Source organism: Lottia gigantea (assembly GCF_000327385.1).
Source record: "Lottia gigantea unplaced genomic scaffold LOTGIsca_96, whole genome shotgun sequence".
In the NCBI taxonomy this organism is placed as follows: domain Eukaryota; kingdom Metazoa; phylum Mollusca; class Gastropoda; family Lottiidae; genus Lottia; species Lottia gigantea.
The window spans coordinates 394,373-420,922 of record NW_008711113.1 but is presented as its reverse complement, the minus strand read 5'-3'; the positions used below and the strand labels follow the sequence as shown (position 1 = coordinate 420,922).

Genomic DNA, 26,550 nt, shown 5'->3' with positions numbered 1-26,550 from the left:
AGATATGACCTCTCTGGTAGGTGAGAATATTTTTGCCTTTTACTTGGAAAGTAAATTTCGGGGGAAAAGTCAGTTTAGACCTTATAGATGTAGTTCTACGACGACGAATTGAGCGTTCAGTTCATTAAACTCAATATGGTGTAAAATCTTAAGAAGTAATTTCAATTTATTAAAGCGGTGATGTTTCAATAGTCTGACATTCAAAGCCAATATATCTGTGCGATCGAATCATTCATTCTATTTCATCCACATTATCCTCATGATGATGAGATGAGAACGTTCTTCCGCAATCATGGTTATCCTTATCCGTACGATTATTACATTTGTATTTCCGCAATCACGATCATCCTTATCCGAATGATTATCACATTTTTTGATCTTTGCAATCATCCTGCCCATCAATAGGATCATACCATACCCCAATCATGCCATCATTAAAAAGTCAGTCACCCCATGCATTCTTCTATAACCATGGCGTCCATCAATAGGTTTCTGATGTTATTCAGAGTAAAAGATCGGTAACCCAGAAATCATGATGTATCACAGTCTGCCAAATCATGCCTCACTCCCTAACTGCAATCATGCTGTCCAGTAAATGATCTTAAAATGCCCTTCAACCTAGTATACGCTGCAAGCATGGTATATCCCGGTCAAATCATATCGTACCCAGCAATTATGATGTATCCCAGTCATATCTTAACTTACCCCGCAATTAATATATATCCTAGTCAAATCATGCCGTACCCCGCAATTATGATGTAGCCTAGTCAAACCATGCCGTACCCCGCAATTATGATGTATCCTAGTCAAATCATGCCGTACCCCGCAATTATGATGTAGCCTAGTCAAATCATAACTTACCCCGCAATTATGATATATCCTAGTCAAATCTTGCCGTACTCCGCAATTATGATGTAGCCTAGTCAAATCATACCTTACCCCGCAATTATGATGTATCCTAGTCAAATCATATCGTACCCCGCAATTATGATGTATCCTAGTCAAATCATACCAACTCTGCAATCATGCTGTCCAGTTAATGATCTTAGATGTATTTCAAATCATACCGCTAATCATGCCGTACCGTACCAATCAATCATGATGTATCTTAGTCCAAACTGTACCCTGCAATCATGCTGCCCATCAAGGACCTAAATACAACACTAATCATACAGATTGATTGTTTACCCTGATCCAATTGTTGTTGACAAAGCACAGGAAATATGATTCATATATTAGAACTGTACACAAAGGTATGACAACTGCCAAGGGATTACAATTTAATTCATATTAGATATGTTAACAATGGCATCCTGGGGTAAATTTCATTTGTTTACACCAGAAATGAAATGGATTGGAGTTTTACATCCTACTTAACGACATCGTGAGATTTTCTTATTTGATACATTTTTTACATTGTAAAGTCGGATTCTGTTGTAAAACTGTACATATATTAGACTGAAGGTCGGATTCTGTAAAACTGTAGACTTTTTTCAGATTCTGTTGTAAAACGGTACATTCTTTAGACTGTTATTTAGGTTCTTTGTAAAGTGTTCATACACTAGACTGTTACAGAGATTCGTTGGTACCACTATACATCTTTTAGACTGTAATTCAGATTTTTAAGTTTACACATGTTAGACTCCAAGTCAGATTATATTGTAAAATGTACATATTTAAGACCGCTATTTAGATTCTGTTGTAAAACGGTACATTTTTTAGACTGTTACTTAGTTTCTTTGTAAAAGGTTCATACTAAGATTCGGTTATACCACTGTACATTTTGTTAAATACTTCAGATTACATTGTAAAACGATACATTTTTAGACTGTGTTGTACCACTGTACACATTTGAAACTTCAGGTCTGATTCTGGGGTGCAACGCTCCATTTCTTAGATTATATTGTAAAAGTGCACAAAGTTTAGATTCCATTTCAAGAAACTCTTATTTGATAAGTTAGAATTTATTAGATTAGCAGTGACTGGCACTAATGGCAGTCTGACACCATTGTCATGTGGTTGATCTTAATATCTGATTCGAACTCTATGTTAGACCTGTCACCTATTACATGTTAGATAGAGTTGTTGAAACGGAAGATAGGATGGACACTCGCTCGGGTCAAAATGATACAGTTAACGTATTATTCTTCTTTTCCGGATTGAACTAACGAAGCCGTCGAGCAGTGATCAATGAGGGAAAGTCGCGGCATATTGTGGCTACTCTATGTCAATCCTATTATTTGTCTGATAGAATTTTTGAAACTGAAGATTTGTTGGACACTCGCTTGGGTCAAGATGATACAATTTCATGTCCTTTTCTCCTGCTCTGAAGGAGTCCCAAAGGAGTGATTCATGAGGGAAATTCTGGCAAATCGTCAGCGTTTTCTGGTTATCTTTTGATTTCCATCTGCAAATCCTGTGGAACACTGGACCTCTGATTATTGTCCCATCCGAACAACTAGACGGATTTTCCAAGTCAGTCTCTCCATCTTGATTCACTGACAGAAGAAGATGGTGGAAAAAATCCAAAGTTATCATCTCAACCTATTTTCCGAAGTACCTGGACCTCAGACTAAGCAAGCAAGGTGTCTTACACAGAGCTTATCCGACTCCCATCTCTGTCGATCGAAAACAATCTTCCACGTCGAATGATTATCAAGGTCTAGAACGCTCGACTGTCAGCATCAAATTTGATTGCTTGACCCAAGATCAGATAAGAATTCCAGCGAACGTGTCCATGCAAACGTCATTGTTATCTGATTCCACACAGAAACAGACGAGATTAGAATGATCCAAAACTTTATGTAGAGTTCATGTACATCACATGAAAACAACAGAGATATCCGAACACCCCAGACAAGGAGACGCAGCGCATACACTACAAACTTTTCCGTCCTAACTCTCTCTCTTATACCGACTAATCTGACTATATTTGAATTACTCCCGAGTTGCAACCTCCCGACAGGACAGCAGGCCACCAGAACAACACCACATCAGTGCTGCAACCATGTTGTCTCTTCAGTGTCCTGTCTGCAACTGACTAGATTAAGTTAAATCATGTAACCTTACATCTTACTAAGCATATTGGACACCTGCTGAACTAAATATAGATATGATGAAATACATCAAAGACATCGACAGGATGTTGTTACAACAATGTTATAATAGTGTTGCCGACAAATTTATAGAGACACTATGGGGTTACTTGATTATATCAAGATAACATTTTCAGAATTAAAGATAGACAGGAAACCCCCCGTCGATCGAAAAGAGAATCTAGGTAAATTGATAGATCGTTTTCATGACATTATCTGAACTTAAGGCAACATGGCAACATCTTTCCGGAAATACATCGGAAATGAAAACGTACCTTTGATAATACCAGCTAATACAACGAAGAATTAGATCAGAAAAACGATAACTGTTTCAAATTGTTTATAAAATTCCTTATCACATTATACCATTTAAAGGGACATTCCGCTTTTTTGACTCAAATTTGTCAAAACTACACACCAAAATCTAGAGAAATGTGCCCTTAGCGTATCTGAAAGTTTTAACTAAAGAAATAAAGCCGTTAATTTTTAAACGCCAAAAATATTTAAAAACATTACGTAAGATTTTTAACTTCGTTATGCTTTTTGGAAGCTGTATGGAAACTACTGTACGGATTTGAGTAAAATAAACGCATAATTATAGAGAAATATGTCTTTTACGTATTTCGAAGGTTTCAACTAATAACATCGAGCCAAAATACAAACTTTTTACCAAAAGCGGAATACCCATTTAAATGTTACTGACTTTTTACTAAATGAAGTTTATTTACCGTATTCCACTTAAAGTGGCAGTGTGCACAATTTTCATGAACGTTTTAAGTTATACGTGAGAAGATTTCTAAATTTTGCTATTTAACCTCTATGTATCTACTTGATCAAACACGAATTAAAAAACGGAATGAGCTTATTGAAAAGCAACTTCTTAATAGATTTGCCGTTCTCAAAATTAACTGGTTAAAACTTTCAGACATGGTAAGGGATATATTTTTCTGTAGTTGTCATTAATCCGACGGAAATTCCAAAATTGAACATTGTATACTAGGAAAGGCACTTAACAAAAAAATTAGGAGACAATTTCGTTGAATTGTGCAGTAATCAAAAAACAAATCATGAAATGCAACGTCACTATTCCCAAAATTACAAGTGATTCATAAAAATATTTTCTTTGAGCCTGTAATAATTGAATTAAGAAATCAGAAAAAAGCTTTAAACTTACCAGATGCAACGCAGATTAAAAATAAGAAAAAAACTGCATAACGTAAAACTGTGTGATAGAATCCTTCCATAGTGCTACTAGAATCGAATGGACCATACTCCAGTCCTTTCAGCGACTTTTATCGACCCGAGGCGTGTCGTAGGCTGATTGTCATAGTCGACAATAAATGTATCAAGTACCGCCTTATATAGATCAAAACTATAACATTGTTTCCTTAAAATGAATTAATATTCTATTGCCTTATAGTCCGAATCGCCTTACTGTGAGGATTGTGTTTTTAGTTTTATCAATGCAGACAATGAAGGCGTATAACTTCATTTCAATTCATTTAAATTTTATCAAGAGCTGATAAATAGCAATTTCAATTCATTAACATTCTAGCGTTACCAGTTTTTTTTTTCAGTTCTACATTTCATTAGTCAGAAGATTGGCGCACACTTACTGATTTTTTGACGTATCACGTGCTCACTTCAGCATGGCAGTTTTCACGAACTCACTGTCTTCATCTCCCATTCCCAGACAAACGTAGCGCAAAAAGTATACGTTTTCTGCCCCTCTGCCACTTCATTTTCAATCTGGATGAAATATTGTTTATGGTAGCTCTGCTAGAAGGCGCCAGAGGCTCCCAACTAGCAATAAAAAAATCGATAAGTGTGCACCGACTGATAATTTAACGCATCGCGTAAGGTAAAATAAATCGGCAAGTGTGCGCCAGCGTTTACTTAGATCATGTTACATCAGTTAGTTTGTAATCATGGCCAACTAAGAGTATGTTCCATTTTTCAGACGTTATTTATGTTTTTTTTGGCCATCATTGTTATCCATTCCAGCGTTATTATTATGGATTATGGATCTTAGTTCATGTTAGTAGTCCAACATAAACGACCATAATGATATTATATTGTTCAGATGTTATTTCGTTCATCAAACCATTATTACCAAGGGACTCGAGTCAATCGAACAGAAAATTGTTCATTGAGCCAAGGTTGTATTATTGGAAAGTCTTTGATAGCACTTGAAGTATTATCTTCTTGATCTTAGTTCGTGAATGGTAAAAAGTACAAATCGGCATACCGATCGTTTTTATTCAGGACATAGAGATTGTAAACCATGGTCGGAGTGGAAGAATGATCTTTCCTTGGGTGGCCTGGTGCACATATTATATTTTATAAATGTAAAAAAAAACCTCCTACTTTTCTGATCCAAATTGGAGAATGCCATGCAGTGTGCAATGAGGCAAATTCTGTCACGAAAGCGAAATTGACTCGCTATTTTCCAAATAACCAAGGGACATTAGCGCTCAGCCTGCAATGCATGGAGGGAAATTTAACCTATGTATGGACTTTCTCGTACAAAGTAATCATTAAGCGATCCGATCCTACCACAAGGTGTAGCCTGACGTCGGCAGGGTATTAAAGTTCTATTCTCACCAACGTATAAAAGTCTACTATGTAAAATGGTCAAAATCATATTCAATATGGCCATTATCATTCAATATTTGATAACGCCAAGGGCAAGAACTCTTAAACAAGGAATCGAAGAATTTATAACTCATCCCAAATCGCAGTAATAATAATTGGCATTTCAATTTTCATTATATTCAACGCTTGTTTAGTTCGCCTCCGATGTTGACTTTGCTGATGTAATGTAGGCGTGTAAAATGTCAAAAAATTAATCCCTCATAAGAAAGTGAACAAAAATTTATTGTTTCGGTAACACGGAAGACAGACCGTGACAAGTTGGCAGTTTCTCCTTTGAGTAATGAACGAAACCAATACGTCAGTTCTGTTCATTAATTTGTTTAAATCAACATCGATCGACATTAACAAAAGGTTAAGATGGTTAAATTTCTGTGACATTTCTGGAGAGGGGAATGATTCCATTATCAAATGACATTGTGTGTTAATTTATTGGGAATGGGATTACATTGAAATATTTATATATCATAGACCTAATGAAGAGTTGAACACAGAGCTATGAAAGATTTCGAAGATATGACCTCTTTTATACGCCCACATGACATGTGGGGCGTATATTGGCGTCACCCCCGCTCCACAATTACTCGTTAACACTCTGGAAGGCAAACCCTATGGACAATAAAAAAAAATTGAAAATATTTTAGTACGAGTCATTGCCCTTGTTCTAAAACCCGTATGACTTTATATTTTATACTGGTAATTGTTACTGTACTGTCAACTATTCTTATTTGAAATCAAAACTGCCAGTGGGCTTTCATTATCTTGTATGGCAAGCTATCTGTTTAAATTGACCTACAAGTAGAGGTTTTGGTCTATTCATTTGGCCTCTCTATCTCCGGCTTGCTCGGTAAGATGCCTTTTGTCGCACAATTGACAAGTAATATTTTTCTATTTCCCTTTTCTTATGGGAACAAGACTCGAATGTATCCGCTATCAAATCTTTTTATTCAATAATGCAAAAAATATACTGTTTTTATCTGACGTCCTAGTTTCCTTTTTTCTGTGATACAAGTCATGGTATAAGAGTCTAGTCGTTTTGATGGGACAATAAACCGAGGCCCAGTGTGCAACAGGCTGTGTACGTTAAAGATTCCTCGACAGTTTGAAAATAGTACGCTAATGCCGCTATCCTGGCAATATTTCCCGCTCATTACATGACATTGCCTGTCATTATTATCAAAACAGCAGAGACATAAACCTTTATATAATTGGATTTTCTAGTGTTGGTAGATGGGATCCTATCTTTAGGGACAGAGGACGCAAATTGATTAGAAAATGATACTGAATGAGGTGTGGTTACAGCTTCTTTTTTAGGGAGTTCATTGGAGTTGTCATTATTAACGCTGATTCTTGCCTTCTTGCATCTTGCTTCTGTGTTTTATTACGATTTCAATCGACAACTGTCAAGCTTGTACGAACTTCGTCTTATACCTTGATTAAAAATTGGCAAATGATTTGTTTGAAGAGCTTCTGTGACACTAGAATCGTGGTTAATGCAGTCTGAGATCGTAATAGGTTGACATTGTGAAGATGGGTTGCCATTTTTATGTTCGTCGACGATTCTTCATGGTGTTAAAACATTATTCCATTATGTTGTCTTTTTTCATTAGTGGTTAACGATATGTTTCTCTTAATTAGATTCGCTGGTGATTCGTTGTGAAATTCGTGACATTCGTCACAGTTACGTTGACGGAGATTTTTGACAGTAAATACGTGTTGTCTGTTAAAAGTAACAGCTCTGAAAAGACAAGAATACTTTTCCACATATGTAACGACCAGTGGCTCAACTAGTTTAGTGAGGGCCTGTGGACTTATGTGGGTTGGGGCCTCTGCCCCGGGAATTTTTTTAACTTATTATGGTTACCTGCATTCTGAAACCCTTCTGTAATTAAATTTAATGGCTGTTAATTTGAAATTTGAAAGACATCTCTTATGTTAAGTTATTTCACTCATTAATATATCATTGGTTGCTTATTGTGATTATAATTATAAATTTGGTAAATTTTAATTTTTGTATTTTTTTTTCTGAGGTTTGGGCCTCCTTAGGGTTGGGGGCTCGTATACTTGGTTCAATCAGTCCTATGGTAGTTGAGCCATTTATAACTACGCACACATGACACGTAGTTTCTTATGCCCATTTCTGAACTTCAGCTTATCCCGTTGCCCAAAGAAGGGAGATAACTGACATTTTATAAATATAATCAGGCCAATATACTACAACAGCTGTTTGTAATATAGCAAACGGTGAAGGTATAACGTATACGAACGACTAGACACTAACTCCATGTCAACCCTTCGACTTGCATCACTAACAGAAGGATTCGGATAAAAAAAATCCGAAAAATGCGGGACCATGAGTTGGACGTACGTTGGAAGCATTCCGCATTTTATGGCGGACAATCTGAAAAATGCGGGACCATGATAGGATCGAAATCCAGATCCTAGACCAACGAGAATTCTACTGTACATTAAGGAAATGAAGTACAACACTACGAGTTCGACGTACGTTGGAAGCATTCCACATTTTATGGCGGACATTAAGTGTAACCACACTATCAGTTAGACGTACATGGAAAGTGTACCACAAATGAAGGACATTAAGTACAACCACACTACTAGTTAGACATATGTTGGAAGCACATAGCAACGGAAAGTGTAAAGTGTACTACAAATGAAGGACATTAAGTGCAACCACACTATCAGTTAGACGTACGTGGAAAGTGTACTACAAATGAAGGACATTAAGTACAACCACACTACTAGTTAGACATACGTTGGAAGCACATAGCATTTCATGAGGAACAAAAAGTACAACCACACTACTAGTTAGACGTACGTTGGAAGCTCACCGCATTTCATGACGAACAATAAGTATAACCACACCACTAGTTAAAAGTACGTGGGAGGCATACCACAAATGAAGGAAATTAAGTACAACCACTCTACAAGTTAGACATTAGTGTACCACAGTACATCAGGTTCTAAGTCGATTTTATCAGATCACCAAGTAAATAGAACTTATGTTTATGCTAACAACTTTATGCACGTAGTCATTGAAAAGCTTTTAAATTGTTTGATTGACAACTGTGTATTCCTGGTTATCCGTGTGCGAACATTACTTCGGACTCAGTCATGACGTAGGACTGCATAATAAAAAAAAATATCCGTATCCCGTATTTCCTAATGTAGTTTTTATTAACAAGACGAACAAATTCGGGTACCCAATTTTCTGACAAAAGATCTGAACTATTGGAAGAAAAAACAGGATAAGTGAAAAGCCTAGTTTTAGGAATAACGCAATTTTCGTACCGATCTGGTACTTTTGAAGACCATTTACAAGCATTCAAGGCCCAAAATCAATCTCCGTAAATGATGAATTCTGGCCTTTAAAATAATAGTGCAGAGTCATGAAATTTAACCAATCCAACTACGACTACCAACAACTACTTAGGCTGCTATATCAGCATCTGCTTGACGCGACGTTATCTTGTCACCTACCAACCAACCTAGATCCATCTTCCAACTACCTAGTCTGCGAAATCAGCATCTGCTGGAAATGAACGTTAACTTGTCATCTACCAGAATATACCTAGGTTGCGATATCAGTTATCTGGAAGCGGACGTTAACTTGTCATCAACCAACAACTACCTATTCTATGATATCAGTTAGCTGGAAGCGGACGTTAACTTACAATCTACCAACAACTTCCTTGACTACGATATCAGTTAGGTGGATGTTAACATGCATCTACCAACAACTTCTTAGTCTGCGATACCAGTATCTACTGGACGCAACGTTATCTACTGAAAACTACCTAGTCTGTGATATCAACCTCAGATGGAAGCGAACATTAACTAGTCATTTACTGACCCACCTTTCTGTAAGAGTAACATCTGATAATGGCTGTAATTGATGAAATTTGAATCTTGTGGACTTTGTACATGATTAATGCATAATACGTGACGATCGATGTACAGACATAAACACGTTTCTCGCTAGACTTGATTACCTAGAAAATATTGGTTGAAGAATGATATGTGTTATTATGCGACTATTGTAAGGGTTAAAATTGGCAATAACGACTTAAAAAATTAAAAGACTAAGTACAGTAAAGTTATTGTTCTTAGAGGGCAGTTGTACGTCCATATGCGACAAAAACTGTGTTTTGAGCCTCCATGACAGTTGAGTACCACCTGCTCAAAATTAACCTGGTTCGATTGAAACAGACAAGGGTGGTCTTGATGAGGTAGTCATTAGGTAGAAGTATGAGATTTTTTGAATGAATTGGTTTCTCAAGAATAGGGGCATTTTTTGAAGGAAGGCTTTGACTCGTAGTGAAAATGTTTTGAAAATTGTTACATCAAGAGCAGATTAGTGGACGTAGGTGGGTTGTGGTTGTGAAATGGTTAAGCTATTACGAACTTATACCTTGACTACAATAACCCATATTCTTGTATTATGGAAGTTTGTAAATGAAGTGTTTGGTTGGAGCGAACACTATTCAATTCAGCCAATCAGAGGCCTCGACAAAAGTCTATTAACATTAAACCATAATGTCTTTGTGTCGAGGGCTGTAGTTGGCTAAATTCGCTGGCGGACGGTCCAATCATATCGTCGCGATACCAGAACAGTGACTATTGCAATCAAGGTATAAGGCGTATTTCGTTATACCTTAACCATTGTGAAGTAGATGCCGGAAGCATTGGTATCCGTAATTTGCTAACCTTGAGACGGATTCGAACCTACGGCATAAATAGCCAATCCAACCCCCCAACGACTGAGCTATTCCAACGTCGTAAACATACACGAATAAAATTGTTAACGACTGAACATATTATGAAACTTACAGCGTTTGAGCTTTATAAATGTGATGTTTCTTACTTATTAGATCACATCTAAGACCAAATTATGACAACGCCTAAATCAAACATTTTCGCAATTAATAGTTGTAGATTGTCAACATTAGTAAGGGTAGATTAAAACATTGATAACACATTAACTGCAATTATAGAATTATAAACTAATGGAGTTTAATTGACTAGAGATTATCTAATGCTGTCGCCTTGTGTTACAGATACAGAGGACAGCTTTTCTGGAAATAAGAGTTAACGTTTCAAAGTTGGACGAAACAAAAAAAACGAACATACTGATTCTGAAAGCTTTCAGACAGAATTTCAATTTTTGACTGGAAATTCCGAGTGATTTGTGTAGACCAAATATGTAGCTCTCGGAGTTTGACTAAATTTGAAAGTTTTGGTAGGACTATGTCGAGACTTTGTTGATATTAGTAATTGCGTGCGACTGATTACGTTAGTTTCAGTTATGATGAGGTGAAATCTGGCTTCAATAAACATTGACGAAAATATTCGTATTGATAGTTTTGGAACTTTGGAAATAAAAGTAATGGTGGAGCATTTTTGGAAAATCGGACTGCTTTTTGAAATATCTATAAGCAAATGAAACTAAAAAACACATATATTCTTGAACACTGAGATAACAGATTTCGCATTAATTCGTGTAAAATATGATTTTCACAATATAAAAGAAATGAAGAAAGAATCATTTTGCACAAGGATAACTTAGTTAGGTTCACTAAGGATCCCTTCTACAAGCTGGTCCTTGGTTGAACCATTTGGCATTGATCTTTCTCGGATTATCTGTACCCATTTACAAATACAGCCGATTTGACCTGGACTGGGCTGACACAAACTAACCCAGATTACAACCCAGAAGCTTATCCTTTACAAATACTGTTATTGAATGTGTGCTGTTCGTGACGATTTACCAAACAAACATGCTAAGTATGTAATAGGAGAAGACAATGGCTAATTCTTGCGGCAGAACTTCTGTAATTTTCTTCACTTTCATGATGATGGTTTGTGAATCGATTTTAAGAATCGGCAGCAATTTAGAATATTTGTCTAAACATTTTCCTTAGGATGTAGTTTGAATAAGCGTGCTAAGTATGTAATGGGAAAAGGCAATGGCTAATTGTTGCGGCAGAACTTTTGTAGTGTCCTTTTTATTTCTGATACTGGTTTGTGAATCGAATTTAAGTATCGGCAGTAATTTGGAGAAGTTTCTCAAGCAGGATCAGCTTTACTGTGTAAATGATTATTCATTGTTGTCGCAGATAATGCGTACATTGTCGTGGAAAAGTGTAGCAATCATCCATTCGACAGAAGACGATTTCGACTTACGATATATTTTTGATTCGTTAGACGAGAAGGCTTACGGATTACAAATGTGTACGTATGATGTCACTAACAAGAGTCGTGAATATATGAAACGCATCCTCCTTACGTCGTATGACGGTGCGGACGGGTTCCTTTTTATTTTGAATGAAAGCACTGTCCCATTCTTAGAATTGACAAACGTTTTGGATTATGAATCGAACAGGACGACCAATTTCAGAACAAATTCACAATGGATTATTTTCGATCATTTCAATTTCGAACAACCATTGGAATTGAAACATGTCATACTTTTACAGTGTAAGAAAGGGACTTTAGAGGCAATTTCTGTCGTGGATGGACAACACAGAAAGGAAGTTCCATGTCTTCAAAATAACGTCAAGTGTTCTGTTGACGAAATCTTTCCAAATATAAAGTATAAGTTTAATGGTCGTCATCTTCAAATCGGTACTGTTTATATAGACCAATTTATTTCAAAGAGGTACGATGAAAACAATAATACCATATACACCGGAATTTTATCTGACTTAACCACAATTCTAGCACAGCAGCTAAATTTTACATACTCGTTTGTGGAGACGCCGGACCGACGATACGGCGCTGTCGTTAACGGCACGTGGAATGGTTTGACTGGACAATTGTTCTACCAAAAAGTTGACATGGTCGTAGCAGATTTTACCATATCAAGTGAACGACTGGAAGTAATTGACTTCATTCTGCCCATGTATATCAATCAGAATTTGGGAGTCATCTTCCGCAAAGACATCTCCGAGGACAGTAATTGGATAAAACTGTTCCGACCACTTAGCGGTTACGTGTACGTCTGTCTTCTTGCGACTGTGATAGTTGTTGGAATTTTATTTTACCTGATTGACGAAAATTTTGATCAAAATTCTTCATTTTATGTCACTAAAAAACGGACCCTTTTGAAATTCTTTTCCTCTTTAACACCCGTCTTGGGATTTGTATCGTTGAATGGAAATGGATTATGGCCTAAGAAAACGTCAGCTCGCATTTTAGTAGCGCACTTTTGGTTCTTCGCAGTCGTTTTAACTGCGACTTACGTTGGAAACCTTACGGCAAAATTGACAGAGAAGATCGAAACGCGTCCGTTTTCCAGTTTGGATGAATTGGTTAATTTGGAAGGCTGGAAATGGGGAATGATGGGCGGTGGTCTCGTCCAAAGCATCATCAAGAATTCTCGGGAAGGGGTCATGAAGAAATTGTACGAAGCGATGGTTGAGTTCAACAAAACGGACCCGAATACGTTTGCGTGGGATTTTGAAGTCCATTTAGACAAGGTTTTGAATTTGAGGGAAAAATACGCTTTAGTTCTTTTGGATCCCAAATTCTATATGTTAAACAGCACCCATTGCAACTTTGCTATCGTGGACAATGTTATCAGCTCTCTTGGGCTTGCTTTGGCTGTGACTAAAGACTCTTATCTGAAACACGATCTTGAACAGACGATGTGGGCTTTGTCAAATAACGGTATATTGCAGTTACTGCAAGATGGGCATTACGTAGACCACCGACCAACACACTGTAAAGTGTCTAAAACGAATCGCCCAATGTACGTTGTTGATATGCTTGGCTTGGTATTAATTTTTGGTTTTGGGATAGGATTGTCGGCTGTGATCCTAATCGTGGAAATTTTGTTTAATGAATTACGCAGAAAATAGCCGAAGTATCTGATTTGTAAAGAGTAATTTTCGTTTGAAATGATTAAAAAGTGTCCGCCTTATTGAAATACCGATGTATGTTTTCGACATTCAACTGTCTGGTATGTGCAAGGCTATATATTTTTGTGCTTGTAAACTGTAGACTCTTACACTTGACGCTACAAACTATGTAATAAGTTTACGTAAACGCTTTAATGTCGGCATGTTTGTTGTTTGTGTTTAGATTTAAACAAATAATAACTAGATTTGAATCAACAGTTCTGAATTGTCCGACCATCCGATCTTAACATTCACCATGTCAGCCCTTTCTTTTTCCTTAAAACCCAGTTGAACCCAGTAGCCTATCATCTCGACCTATCTCAAGATCAAATCATCATGATAAAAGCCTTATCGATAATACTAAACCATAGGATTGTTACTACAATAATTAAAATGTTGCTTCTGTTGTTTCTGGAAACTGCTTTAGTTATTTATGGATTGCTAAGTAATGTAAAAGTTATAAATAAAAGTTACTTGTGTGACAGAGTCTAATTGATACGTGTAGACCTATTTGTATAAAACGAACGCAACCCTAATTTAACGATGAAGACAAAACGAACTTGCAACTTTCTTTAATAATAACGCCGCCATTGTTTTTACAGACAAATCAATAGAACGCATACATAACGCCCCATATCCCCTCATAAGTTGTAAGTTTTAGTCACAAATAATTATGTATATTAATAACGCAAAACGCATAGAGTATGACTATAGTGAAGGTCAATTGCTAGCTTAACGTATTAACGTAAATAACTAACGTGTTTGTCATTGTATCGTAGACCGTGGGCCTAGGCCTACTTGGTGTCTGTAATTTGCACGTCATGTCAGCTTATTTATTAACCAAAGGCATTGGTGTTATATTTACGTTTATGAGTAAACACTATCTTATAAATCCTTATTGTATTTTCAGCTAAACCGTGTAATCGTGTAGTCGTGTATAGTCGTGTAAGCTGCTGTAGAAACGTTTAACGTCAACATGTGGTCGTGTAGGCCTGTGCCATTATCAACTCAATGTTTGTCATATATTGTCTTGTAAACGTATTCAGACTGTATTTACACGTGTATGGGACTGATGGGAATAAACAATAAACATTTCAATTATGAACGGTGTTTCAATGGCGTTAACGTATATGGGTAACGTTCCCCGAGTAGAGTGGGCGTTGTTTGCAGCAACACTTATATAGCTTCCGATGGGTTTTTTTTTCGCTACATAAAAAGTCGTTTTGTTTCTTGTCAAGGTTTCTTGTTGGAATTTTACTTTTAACGTTAAAATCTACAGTAGACGTTGGTCAGATTCTACAGAAACGAAAGAAAGAAAGAACCAACTATATTTTACAAGGATAACAACTAAGGTTCACAGTAGGTACCAGCTGGTTCTTGGCCAAACCACTTTGCATTGATTTTTCGAGGATTATCCGCATCCATGTACAGCTGGGTCACTGGAATTATGACTTATTCAAAGGTCATCAGAGTTTCACACGCTGATCGAGATCGCAACCTACAGCCACCATTCGCTCGACGTAACCAATCAAATGAGTGAACTAATGGCTCAAACTTCAGTATTACAGAAACTTTAATTTTTACAATTTAAGGGAGACAACAATATCATAAATAATCAGTCCACACATGATTAAACTGAAATGACATGGAATACGATTTTCGTCATATGCATGGACTTAATACTAATCTTCAAAAACCGTAACGTGTTTTGTTTCTAAATGTACTCTAACCATTGGATAGGGTCTACTTTAATAAGGAAAAAAGCAATCTAATATTTCATTTCATCAATATCGTCATCTTTACGACAGCTTTTACAGAATCTTGGAACCCATTCCAGAAGCAACACAATGAACGCCAAACCTACTCCAAATATTACTACCAAAACTGCAGCTAGTAAGCCATTTGCCTGTACCGTCTTTCTTGGTGTGGGCTTCAAGCAGCTGAGTGGTCTGTTATCACGGTAGTGATCGTCGTGAATTTTGTCCAAATCCCATTGTTGAAGAGTCCCAACATTACCTCAATGACGAGTTTTGTTGACTGCTAAAGCTATCGACCAACCCCGATAGGCAAAAGATCAGAACTATTGGGAGAAAAAACAGAAGTTTTAGGAATATTTGAAGGAATAACGCAATTTTCGTAACGATCTGGTACTTTTGAAAACCATTTACAAGCATTCAAATCAAATCTCCGTAAATGATGAATTATGGCCTTGAAGTGGATTCTCAACTACTAATAATAGTGTCATGAAATTGAACCAATCCAACTACGACTACCAACAACTACTTTGGCTGCGATATCAGCATCTGATTGTCGCGACGTTATCTTGTCACCTACCAATCAACCAACTAACCAGGTCCATCTTCCAAATGAAAGCTCACTTGTCATCTACTAGAATATACCTAGGTTGCGATGTCAGTTATCTGGAAGCGGACGTTATCTTGTCATCAACTAACAACTACCTAGTCTATGATATCAGTTATCTGGAAGCGGACGTTAACTTGTCATCAACCAACAACTACCTAGTCTATGATATCAGTTAGCTGGAGCCGGACGTTAACTTGTCATCAACCAACAACTACATATTCTATGATATCAGTTAGCTGGAAGTGGACGTTATCTTGTCATCAACCAACAACTTCCTTGGCTACGATATCAATTAGGCGGACGTTTAAATACATCTACCAACAACTTCTTAGTGTGCGATACCAGCATCTACTGGACGCGACGTTATCTTGTCACCTACCAACAAAGTGATATCATCCTCCGTTGGAAGCGAACATTAACTAGTCATTTACTGACCCACCTTCCTTTAAGTGGAACATCTGATGATGGCTGTAATTGATGAAATTTGAATCTTGTGGACTTTGTACATGATCAATGAATAAATCGTGACGATCGATGTACAGACATAAACACGTTTCTCGCCCGACTTGATTACCTAGAAAATATTGATTGAAGAATAATATGTGTTATTATGCGACTATTGTAAGGGTTAAAGATTGTACAGTAAAGTTGTTGTTCTTAGAGGGCAGTTGTACGTCCAAGTGGTAGGCTTGTAGGCGACGAAAACTGTGGTTTGAGTCTCCATGACAGTTGAGTACCACCTGCTCAAAATTAACCTGGTGCCCACTTCGATTGAAACTGAGAAGGACGGTCTTGATGAGGTTGTCTTGTTTGAATCAATTGGTTTCTCAAGAGAAGGGGCATTTCTTGAAGGAAGGTTTTGACTCGTAGTGAAAATGTTTTGAAAATTGTTACAACAAGAGCAGAGAGGTTAACGTAGGTGGGTAGGGGTTGTGAAAGCCTACACCGGACCATATTCACAACGGTTAAGCTTATACCTTGACCACAATTGCCACTATTCTTGTATAATGGAAGTTTGTAAATGCAGTGTTTGATTAGTGCGAACACTAGTTTCAGCCTATCAGAGGCCTCGACAAAAGTCTATTAACAGTAAATCATAATTTCTTTCTGTTTTGTTATTCTAGCGTACAATCCAATCAAGTCGTCGTGATACCGGAGGAGTGGCTAATGCAGTCAAGGTATAAGACGAAGTTAGTAATACCTTGATCATTTTGAAGATGATACTGGAAGCATTGGTATCCGTATTTTGCTAGCCTTCAGACGGATTTGAACCTACGGCATCTAATCGCGTAGCAAACGTCAATCCAACTCTTCAACGACTGAGCTATTCAAACGTCGTAAACATACACGAATAAAAAGTTAACGACTGAATTATGAAACTGTGCTATTCAAATACAGCGTTTGAGCTTTATAAATGTGATTGCCGATATTCCTGACTTATCAGATCACATCAAATACCAAGTTATGGCACCGCCTTAATTAAACATTCTCGCAATTAATAGTTGTAGATTGTCAACATTAGTATGGGTAGATCAAAACATTGATAACACATTAAATGTAATTATAGAACGGTTTGATAAATATTTCTTGATAAACTGGAGCAAATTGTTATGGACTTGAGGAAATGAAAACAGTTTTAAGTATTTGTACGCTATACAGTCGAATCTAATAAACTAATGGAGTTTAATTGACTAGAGATTATCTAATGCTGTCGCCTTGTGTTACAGATACAGAGGACAGCTTTTCTGGAAATAAGAGTTAACGTTTCCAAGTTGGACGTAGGGTGAAGAAACAAATAAACATACTGGTTCTTAAAGCTTTCAGACGGATTTTTCAATTTTTGACTGGAAATTATGAGTGATTTGTGTAGACCAAATATGTAGCTCTTGGAGTTCGACTAAATTTGAAAGTTTTGGTAGTACTATGTCGAGGCCCTGGATCGATAATTAATTTTTTATATTGATATTTGTAAATGTGGGCGGTCACTAATTACGTTAGTTTCAGTTATGATGCGGTGAAATCTGGCATCAATAAACATTGACGAAAATATTCGTATTGATAGTTTTGGAACTTTGGAATTAAAAGTAATGGTGGGGCATTTTTGGAAATAATTATGTATAATCTTTTGGCATTGATCTTTCTCGGATTATCCGTACCCATTTACATGTACAGCCGATTTGACCTGGACTGGGCTGACACAAACTAACCCAGATTACAACCCAGAAGCTTATGCTTTACAAATACTGTTATTGAATGTGTGCTGTTCGTGACGATTACCCAAACAAACGTGCTAAGTATGTAATAGGAGAAGGCAATGGCTAATTCTTGCGGCAGACCTTCTGTAATTTTCTTCACTTTCATGATGATGGTTTGTGAATCGATTTTAAGAATCGGCAGCAATTTAGAATATTTGTCTTAACATTTTCCTTTGGATGTAGTTTGAATAAGCGTGCTAAGTATGAAATGGGAAAAGGCTATGGCTAATTGTTGTGGCAGAACTTTTGTAATTTCCATTATATTCGTGGTACTGGTTTGTGAATCGAATTTAAGTATCGGCAGCAATTTGGAGAAGTTGCCCAAGCAGAATCAGCTTTGCTGTGTAAATGATTATACATTGTTGTCGCAGATAATGCGTACAGTGTCGTGGAAAAGTGTAGTAATCATTCATTCGACAGAAGACGATTTCGACTTACGATATATTTTTGATGCGTTAGACGAGAAGGCTTACGGATTACAAATGTGTACGTATGATGTCACTAACAAGAGTCGTGAATATATGAAACGCATCCTCCTTACGTCGTATGACGTTGCGGACGGGTTCCTTTTTATTTTGAATGAAAGCACTATCCCATTTTTAGAATTGACAAATGTTTTGGATTATGAATCGAACAGGACGACCAATTTCAGAACAAATTCACAATGGATTATTTTCGATCATTTTAATTTCGAACAACCATTCGAATTGACACATGTCATACTTTTACAGTGTAAGAAAGGGACTTTAGAGGCAACTTCTGTCGTGGATGGACAACACAGAAAGGAAGTTCCATGTCTTCAAACTAACGTCAAGTGTTCTGTTGACGAACTCTTTCCAAATATACAGTATAAGTTTAATGGTCGTCATCTTCAAATCGGTACTGTTTATATAGACCAATTTATTTCAAAGAGGTACGATGAAAACAATAATACCATATACACCGGAATTTTATCTGACTTAACTACAATTCTAGCACAGCAGCTCAATTTTACATACTCGTTTGTGGAGACGCCGGACCGACGATACGGCGCTGTCGTTAACGGCACGTGGAATGGTTTGACTGGACAATTGTTCTACCAAAAAGTTGACATGGTCGTAGCAGATTTTACCATATCAAGTGAACGACTGGAAGTAATTGACTTCATTCTGCCCATGTATATCAATCAGAATTTGGGAGTCATCTTCCGCAAAGACATCTCCGAGGACAGCAATTGGATAAAACTCTTCCGACCACTTAGCGGTTACGTTTACGTCTGTTTTCTTGCGACTGTGATAGTTGTTGGAATTTTATTTTACCTGATTGACGAAAATTTTGATCAAAATTCTTCATTTTATGTCACTAAAAAACGGACCCTTTTGAAATTCTTTTCCTCTTTAACATCCGTCTTGGGATTTGTATCGTTGAATGGAAATGGATTATGGCCTAAGAAAACGTCAGCTCGCATTTTAGTAGCGCACTTTTGGTTCTTCGCAGTCGTTTTAACTGCGACTTACGTTGGAAACCTTACGGCAAAATTGACAGAGAAGATCGAAACGCGTCCGTTTTCCAGTTTGGATGAATTGGTTAATTTGGAAGGCTGGAAATGGGGAATGATGGGCGGTGGCCTCGTCCAAAGCATCATCAAGAATTCTCGGGAAGAGGTCATGAAGAAATTGTACAAAGGAATGGTTGAGTTCAACAAAACGGACCCGAATACGTTTGCGTGGGATCTTGAAATCCAACTAGATAAGGTTTTGAATTCGAGGGAAAAATACGCTTTAGTTCTTTTGGATCCCAAATTCTATATGTTTAACAGCACCCATTGCAACTTTGCTATCGTGGACAATGTTATCAGCTCCCTTGGGCTTGCTTTGGCTGTGACTAAAGACTCTTATCTGAAACACGATCTTGAACAGACGATGTGGGCTTTGTCAAATAACGGTATATTGCAGTTACTGCAAGATGGGTATTACGTAGACCACCGACCAACACACTGTAAAGTGTCTAAAACGAATCGCCCAATGTACGTTGATGATATGCTTGGCTTGGTGTTAATTTTTGGTTTCGGGATAGGATTGTCGGCTGTGATCCTAATCATGGAAATTTTGTTTAATGAATTACACAGACAATATCCGAAGTATCTGATTTGTAAAGAGTAAATTTCGTTTGAAATGATTAGAAAGTGTCCGCCTAATTGAAATACCGATGTATGTTTTCGCATCGATAATGTCATTCAACTCTCTTCTATCTGCAAGGCTATAAATTGTTGTGTGATCTCTGCTTGTAAACTATAGACCGAAGGTCTTTTACACTTGACGCTACAAACTATGTAATAGGTTTACGTAAATGTTTTGATGCTGAAATGTTTGTTGTTTGCGTTGGTAAATTGATGTTTGGATTTAAACAAATAATAACTAGGTTTGAATCAACAGTTTTGAAGCACATAGTTGGCGGTTCTGTTAATTGTCCAACCATCCAATCATCGTATTTACCATGTCAGCCCTTACTTCGTCATTAAAGGATGAATCCCGGTTGAACTCAGTATCATTTCGCTACATAAAAAGTCGTTTGTCGTTTTATTTCTTGTCAAGGTTTCTTGTTGGAATTTTACTTTTAACGTTAGAATCTACAGTAGACGTTGGTCAGATTCTACAGAAACGAAAGAAAGAAAGATCCAACTGTATTTTACAACGATAACAACTAAGGTTCACAGTTACGGATCTTTTCTACCAGCTGGTTCTTGGCCAAACCACTTTGCATTGATTTTTCCCGTATTATCTGCATCCATGTACAGCTGGGTCGACTGGAATTATGATTTATTCAAAGGTCACCATAGTTTCACACGCTTATAGAGATCGCAACCTACAGCCACCATTCGCTCGACGTAACCAATCAAATGAGTGAACTAATGGCTCAAACTTCAATATTACAGAAACTTTAATTTTTACAATTCAAGGGAGATAACTTGTCTGAATATCATAAATAATCAGTCCACACATGATTAAACTGAAATGACATGGAATAAGATTCTAATTTAATATTTCATTGCAGATTACATGGTATTGGCCTTGGTCGTACAAAAAGGTTTATATACAGGTACCCCCCTCCCCCTCTAGAAATTTGGTTTTACTGCGAAGGCCCAATAGGATGTATAATTATAACTTCATCATTAATATATTTTAATAAATTTGCACTTTCAATGTCTATTGTCATCTTTACGACAGCTTTTACAGAATCTTGGAATCCATTCCAGAAGCAACACAATGAACGCCAAACCTACTCCAAATATTACTACCAAAACTGCACCAAGTAAGTCATTTGCCTGTACCGTCTTTCTTGGTGTGGGCTTCAAGCAGCTGAGTGGTCTGTTATCACGGTAGTGGTCGTCGTGAATTTTGTCCAAAATCCCATTGTTGAAGAGTCCCCACATTACCTTCTCGAATTCGGCCCTCAACGACGAGTTTTTGTTGACTGCTAAAGCTATCGACAACCCCGATAGGACGCTATCTGATAGCTCAAATGCACAGTCCATCCGGTTGTTCACAAAATACTTAGCGTCTAAAACGATATATGCATACTTCAGACTTGGATCTAAGATTCGACTGAATTGAAATGTATTGTTAAAATCAAGCACCCCCGGAACTGTCCTATTGAGATTGACGAGCCCGTTCCACACCTTTTTCATCGTAACCTCTTGATGTAGACGAATCATATCCGCAGTGAATTCACCACCAACGCCCCAAGTCCAGTCCTTTGATGCTACCAGCCCTTCAAGGTTGGTGAAAGGCTTACTCACTACGCTGATCGTCATGCGAGCAGTCAGATTGCCAATATATGTTCCAGTTATGACGATGCAGAACATCCAGAAGGTCGCGGCCAGCATCTTCGAAGATGCCGTTCTCGGTCGCAAGCCATTCCCTTGCAGCAACACTACACCTATCACAGACAACATAACGCTTGACACATATTCCACGTTCATCAATCGTTTGATGTGCATGAGGAATGTGTTCGATTTCTGGTCCCGATCTAACACTAGCAACAGAACACCGACCACAATAAGACACGAAAACGTTACGGCATATACGCTTGGATCCAATGGTCCAAAGACGCGAATCCAATCGCTTTCTTGGCCCTGGATTCCCTTTCTATAAAGGATGCCTAGGTCTTGTATCATTATTGCTGGGAACACAAAATCGACCACCTCAAATCGTTCGCTAGTCACGGTTAGATCAGCCGCAATCACGTTCGTTCTGTGCTCTATGAGATCTTTGATCATCCCGTTCCATTCTCCATTTTCTTTAATACCCCAACTTCGATCGGCTGGTAGCACAAACGAGTACGTAAAATTCAATTCATATGCAAGAATTTTTACAAGCAGCGGAATAATTCCAGTATACGCAGTGACGTTGTTTCCGTCTACGTGAATCTCAAAGAAGGAAACAGATTCGATAACACCAATGTTCAAATGCAACCTACTGAGTTTGTTCTTCAGATTTGGAAAGAAGTCGCGTTCGTCACATGGTGCTGTTTGAAGATCACCAATGCTTATGTTTTGATAATCCGCCATGTCCATACATCGAAGGTCCAACTCCGTTCCGTTTATAGGGCAGTACAAGTGAACGCACGAACCGTGATGCCCAATTACCAACACATTCATTTGCTTCAGCGTATCTAGGGATTTGGTAAAGTTTTTGTCTTTGTCAATGATAATCCATTTGGAGTTGGTTGCATAATGAATGTAATGGTTAAAGGGCCACTTCGATCTGTTGAACACATCCAGCAACTCCGCTGTTTTCTGACCCAGAACGAGCAGAGTGTTGACGTTACTTCGAACGTTGTCGTATTCGTTTATTAGGATGTCTTTCATGTTAGCGTGGCTTGAATTTGTTAAATCGTAGCGAGTGGTCATGAAGCCACTATTTTGACCTAGACACAAAGACAGGGCGTCGTCCATTAGCATCTCGTCTTCGAACGTATCGTAAAATACCACCGCGTTTCGCCAACGTAAGGTTTTCAGTATAACGCAAAGCACTTTTATAAGCTTTGTCTCCTCATTTATATACGTTACATTTTCAGCCAACGCACCGTCCGTAACGGTCAAGAACAAAGTCCAAACAAAAATGATTTTCATGATCTACACCATGTTACAAAATAAAAACATCTTTGTCGAAAATTACCTGAAAAAAAAGCGGTAGGTGGAACATTTGTGGACAAAAAATAAATGGAGAGTCTACGCAGCTCTTATGCTTGCTCATTGGGATCCAAATTAGCACTACATTTATTCTTCCACGTACGTCGTTTGTTTACCTACTGGTGTTTTAAGTCTACTCTTTCCTGCAAATAATTCGGCTACTGAAGGCGAGCAACACCAGACAGTACACAAGTAGGATTTGAAAGGACTTTTGACTAGCACATTCTATTGCATACCGAACAACGCCTCCTACCAGTGACGTAGCTAGGAATTCATTGAGGCGGGACCTCTGAGCACCTCGGGTCCCCCTTTGGATTGTAGAGGGTACTCCTCTCGGTGGGGGGTCAGGCGGGATTCTCCTAGTAAACTTTCTAATCTAGGAAGGTGTAGAATGCATCTTACGCGACTTTGGCAGTGAAAATAGAATAAATTTTCATTTTCCCCTACATGCGCCACTGCCTCCTACCTGCACCGCCGATAAGGAAACCAGGTTGACAATTTTGAAGGTATCTCAACCAATACCGGAATTGATCCCCAGACCTTCAAGTTAGCAAGCGCATCAAAGTCATTAGCATTAAGCCAAGTCACCTCCCATATCACTGAATAAGCTCACTTACTTATTGCGGCTTCACAACTGTATACTGCATATTAGTCATACCACTAAATCTTCTTTTGTACCACAGCATCATCATCGGGAGCTTCTACCCTGAAGTACACAAAAGAAAAAGACAAGTTCCTCGCCAACAAATGCCTTTTACAGTTCTGTACATCGTGTAACTGTAAACGACACCAACGTATCAGTTTCAAAACGTGGCAGCAATTCTTGCCGATCAAACAAACACTAAATAAGACTAGTTAATTATTCAATATCTAATAGCCTAAAACTCTCAACCTTATTTACTGTCATCGATACGATCTTAGATTCATAGTCTAATCACATTAAGCAGATAGAATACTGAATGCGACAATGTCATTCTGATTCTGTATTTGAGGACGGGTTGTAACTCAGTCGGTTGAAGTGTTGGAATCTTCTGACGTCGTATGCTTAGTTCAATCACAATAAACCAGGTAAAATACTTTTTTTTTTTATTGAAGTATGGCATTATAACACCAGTCAAGGCAGCGCCATCTTGTTTCTGAGTACGGGTTGTAACTCAGTTGGTTGAAGTGTTGGCCTCTTCTGACGTCATTTCCTTGGTTAAATCACATTAGAATACTTATTTTATCGAAGTATTGCATTTACAACACCAGTCAAGGTAGTGTCATCTTGTTTCTGAGCACGGGGTGTAACTCAGTCAGTTAAAATGTTGAAATCTTGTGACAACTTATTCGAAGTTAAATTACATTTAGTCGGGTAGAATGCTACTGATCCGATATTTCCGGCATTACGGTTCAAGCTAGTGTCAAGCAGGATTATGTATAGTTTGTAGCTCAATCAGTTAGAGTGTTGGAATCTGTTGACGTCATTGACTTGTTCCCAAGCAGATTTTACGGATCTCTGTACCAAATTTTGGTTATACAAATATTTTTCCACTAGTTTTTAACTAGTATCATGATATTACTCATATTGTATTGTAATTCTTTGCTAAAAAGTTTAATAGCTTGTTGGTATGCATAATCAGCTCTTTCCCTGAAAGGATAAACATTTTTCTCTCAATAAAAACACAATTAACAAAATTTTATTCAAAATTGATCTGGCAGTTGAAATAAGGCCAGACTGACATTCCCCCATTGTTATTCCATTTTACTAATAAAATAAGTACATCATTAGTTGAAACATCAAACTATCTTCTGTTGTCTACTTTTGTAGACAATCTCACAAACGCTTTGTCTGTACCCGTAGGCACGAAAGTATTGAAACGAATGATTCATAGAAAAATTCGCAATTGTTTCGCAACGATTTGTATAATGAACTCAAATGAATCCAATTACAAACATATTTTTTTATATACAACAGAAAAACCAAACAAAACATCCTAAAATATATCTGACTGTACGTAATGTATATCTAGAAATTTATTTTTTTCTGCGAGTGATTCTCCTTTTATCAATGATCTGACGAAATTGTTATGCATATTCTGTTCTAGGTCACCTGAAATTCAACCAATCAAATGCTGTTATATGTTAGGTATTCATTATCAAAGATTGACTTGTTTATTCACTTTTAATGGTGTTTTTTAACTTATGATAAACTTAATTTATGACGTTTTGGTGCTATTATTTTCAAGTGGCACAGGACACTATTTAAGGAAGAATCTAGTCAGATTATGCTTGACAAGTGTAGTAACCCTCAGAAGAAAACAACGAAACGCAACATCCATATCATAATCATAATAAGAAAATAAAATGCTTTCGGTTACCATTAAATGATGTATAAAACCGCACGACTCTCAAAAGTACAGACGCAACTTGGTCGTAACGTGTTGATTACTAAATGCAAGGCTGATGTCAATATCCGTTTTTGGAAGCGTAGAAAAGATATCCTCGCTCGCAATATTCCTAACGCAACTGAGGCGTGACGTTTTGAATCTTAACCGCAATGTTGATGCCGTTCATGGAAACTTTCAAATATCCAGTCTCACTGGTAAATAGACTATTATCCCAGTAGAATACAGTATATAAAAATCAATTACTCAAATTACCACTAAAACTTTAATATATTAATTCCATTAATACAATTTTATGGTGGTTCGTTTAGGACAATCTTAAGAAACGTGTCCCTTTCTCTATCTGAAAGTTTCTAGTAAAGGTATCTTTCCTTTAATTTTTAGAAAACTATTTAAAATGTTTACGTAAACCAATAAAAGTGTATAAAAATCTATGTTTTAGGTTAGCTTTGGAAAACAAATTTCTCCAACGTAATCGAAAAGTTTCAATTAGTAAAGGCAAACTATTATAAGGCCCAATACCAAAAACTAGTTTAAACTGTTTGCGTAATAATACACTTCTATTTATATCAGCCCTTTTAAATCTAATTCAGGTCGTCCAAGTTGATCCATAAAAGTCAATAACATGCTTAAGAAATTTTTTTACAGCGTGTTTGATAATAAAAATTTTGTATTACCCTCCAAAGTTTTTAGAATTATAATTTTTCC

At 37.3% G+C, this 26,550-nt stretch overlaps 3 protein-coding genes across 3 annotated transcripts; 2 read left to right on the top strand and 1 right to left on the bottom strand.

The window, feature by feature from the left end:
- Positions 1–12,454: 12,454 nt before the first annotated feature.
- On the top strand, positions 12,455–13,456 carry LOTGIDRAFT_65428 (hypothetical protein; the record flags this gene model as incomplete). The annotated part of the gene is made up of 1 exon (XM_009068897.1): positions 12,455–13,456. A coding segment is annotated over one exon (1,002 nt), but the record flags the coding sequence as incomplete, so codon positions are not given.
- Positions 13,457–19,208: 5,752 nt separating this feature from the next.
- Positions 19,209–19,952, top strand: LOTGIDRAFT_65488 (hypothetical protein; the record flags this gene model as incomplete). Its single annotated transcript, XM_009068898.1, has 1 exon — positions 19,209–19,952. A coding segment is annotated over one exon (744 nt), but the record flags the coding sequence as incomplete, so codon positions are not given.
- A 1,508-nt stretch (positions 19,953–21,460) lies between these two features.
- On the bottom strand, positions 21,461–23,224 carry LOTGIDRAFT_170286 (hypothetical protein; the record flags this gene model as incomplete). The annotated part of the gene is made up of 1 exon (XM_009068919.1): positions 21,461–23,224. The coding sequence occupies one exon, from the start codon at positions 23,222–23,224 to the stop codon at positions 21,461–21,463; it is 1,764 nt and encodes a 587-aa protein (XP_009067167.1).
- Between the last annotated feature and the right edge of the window lie 3,326 nt (positions 23,225–26,550).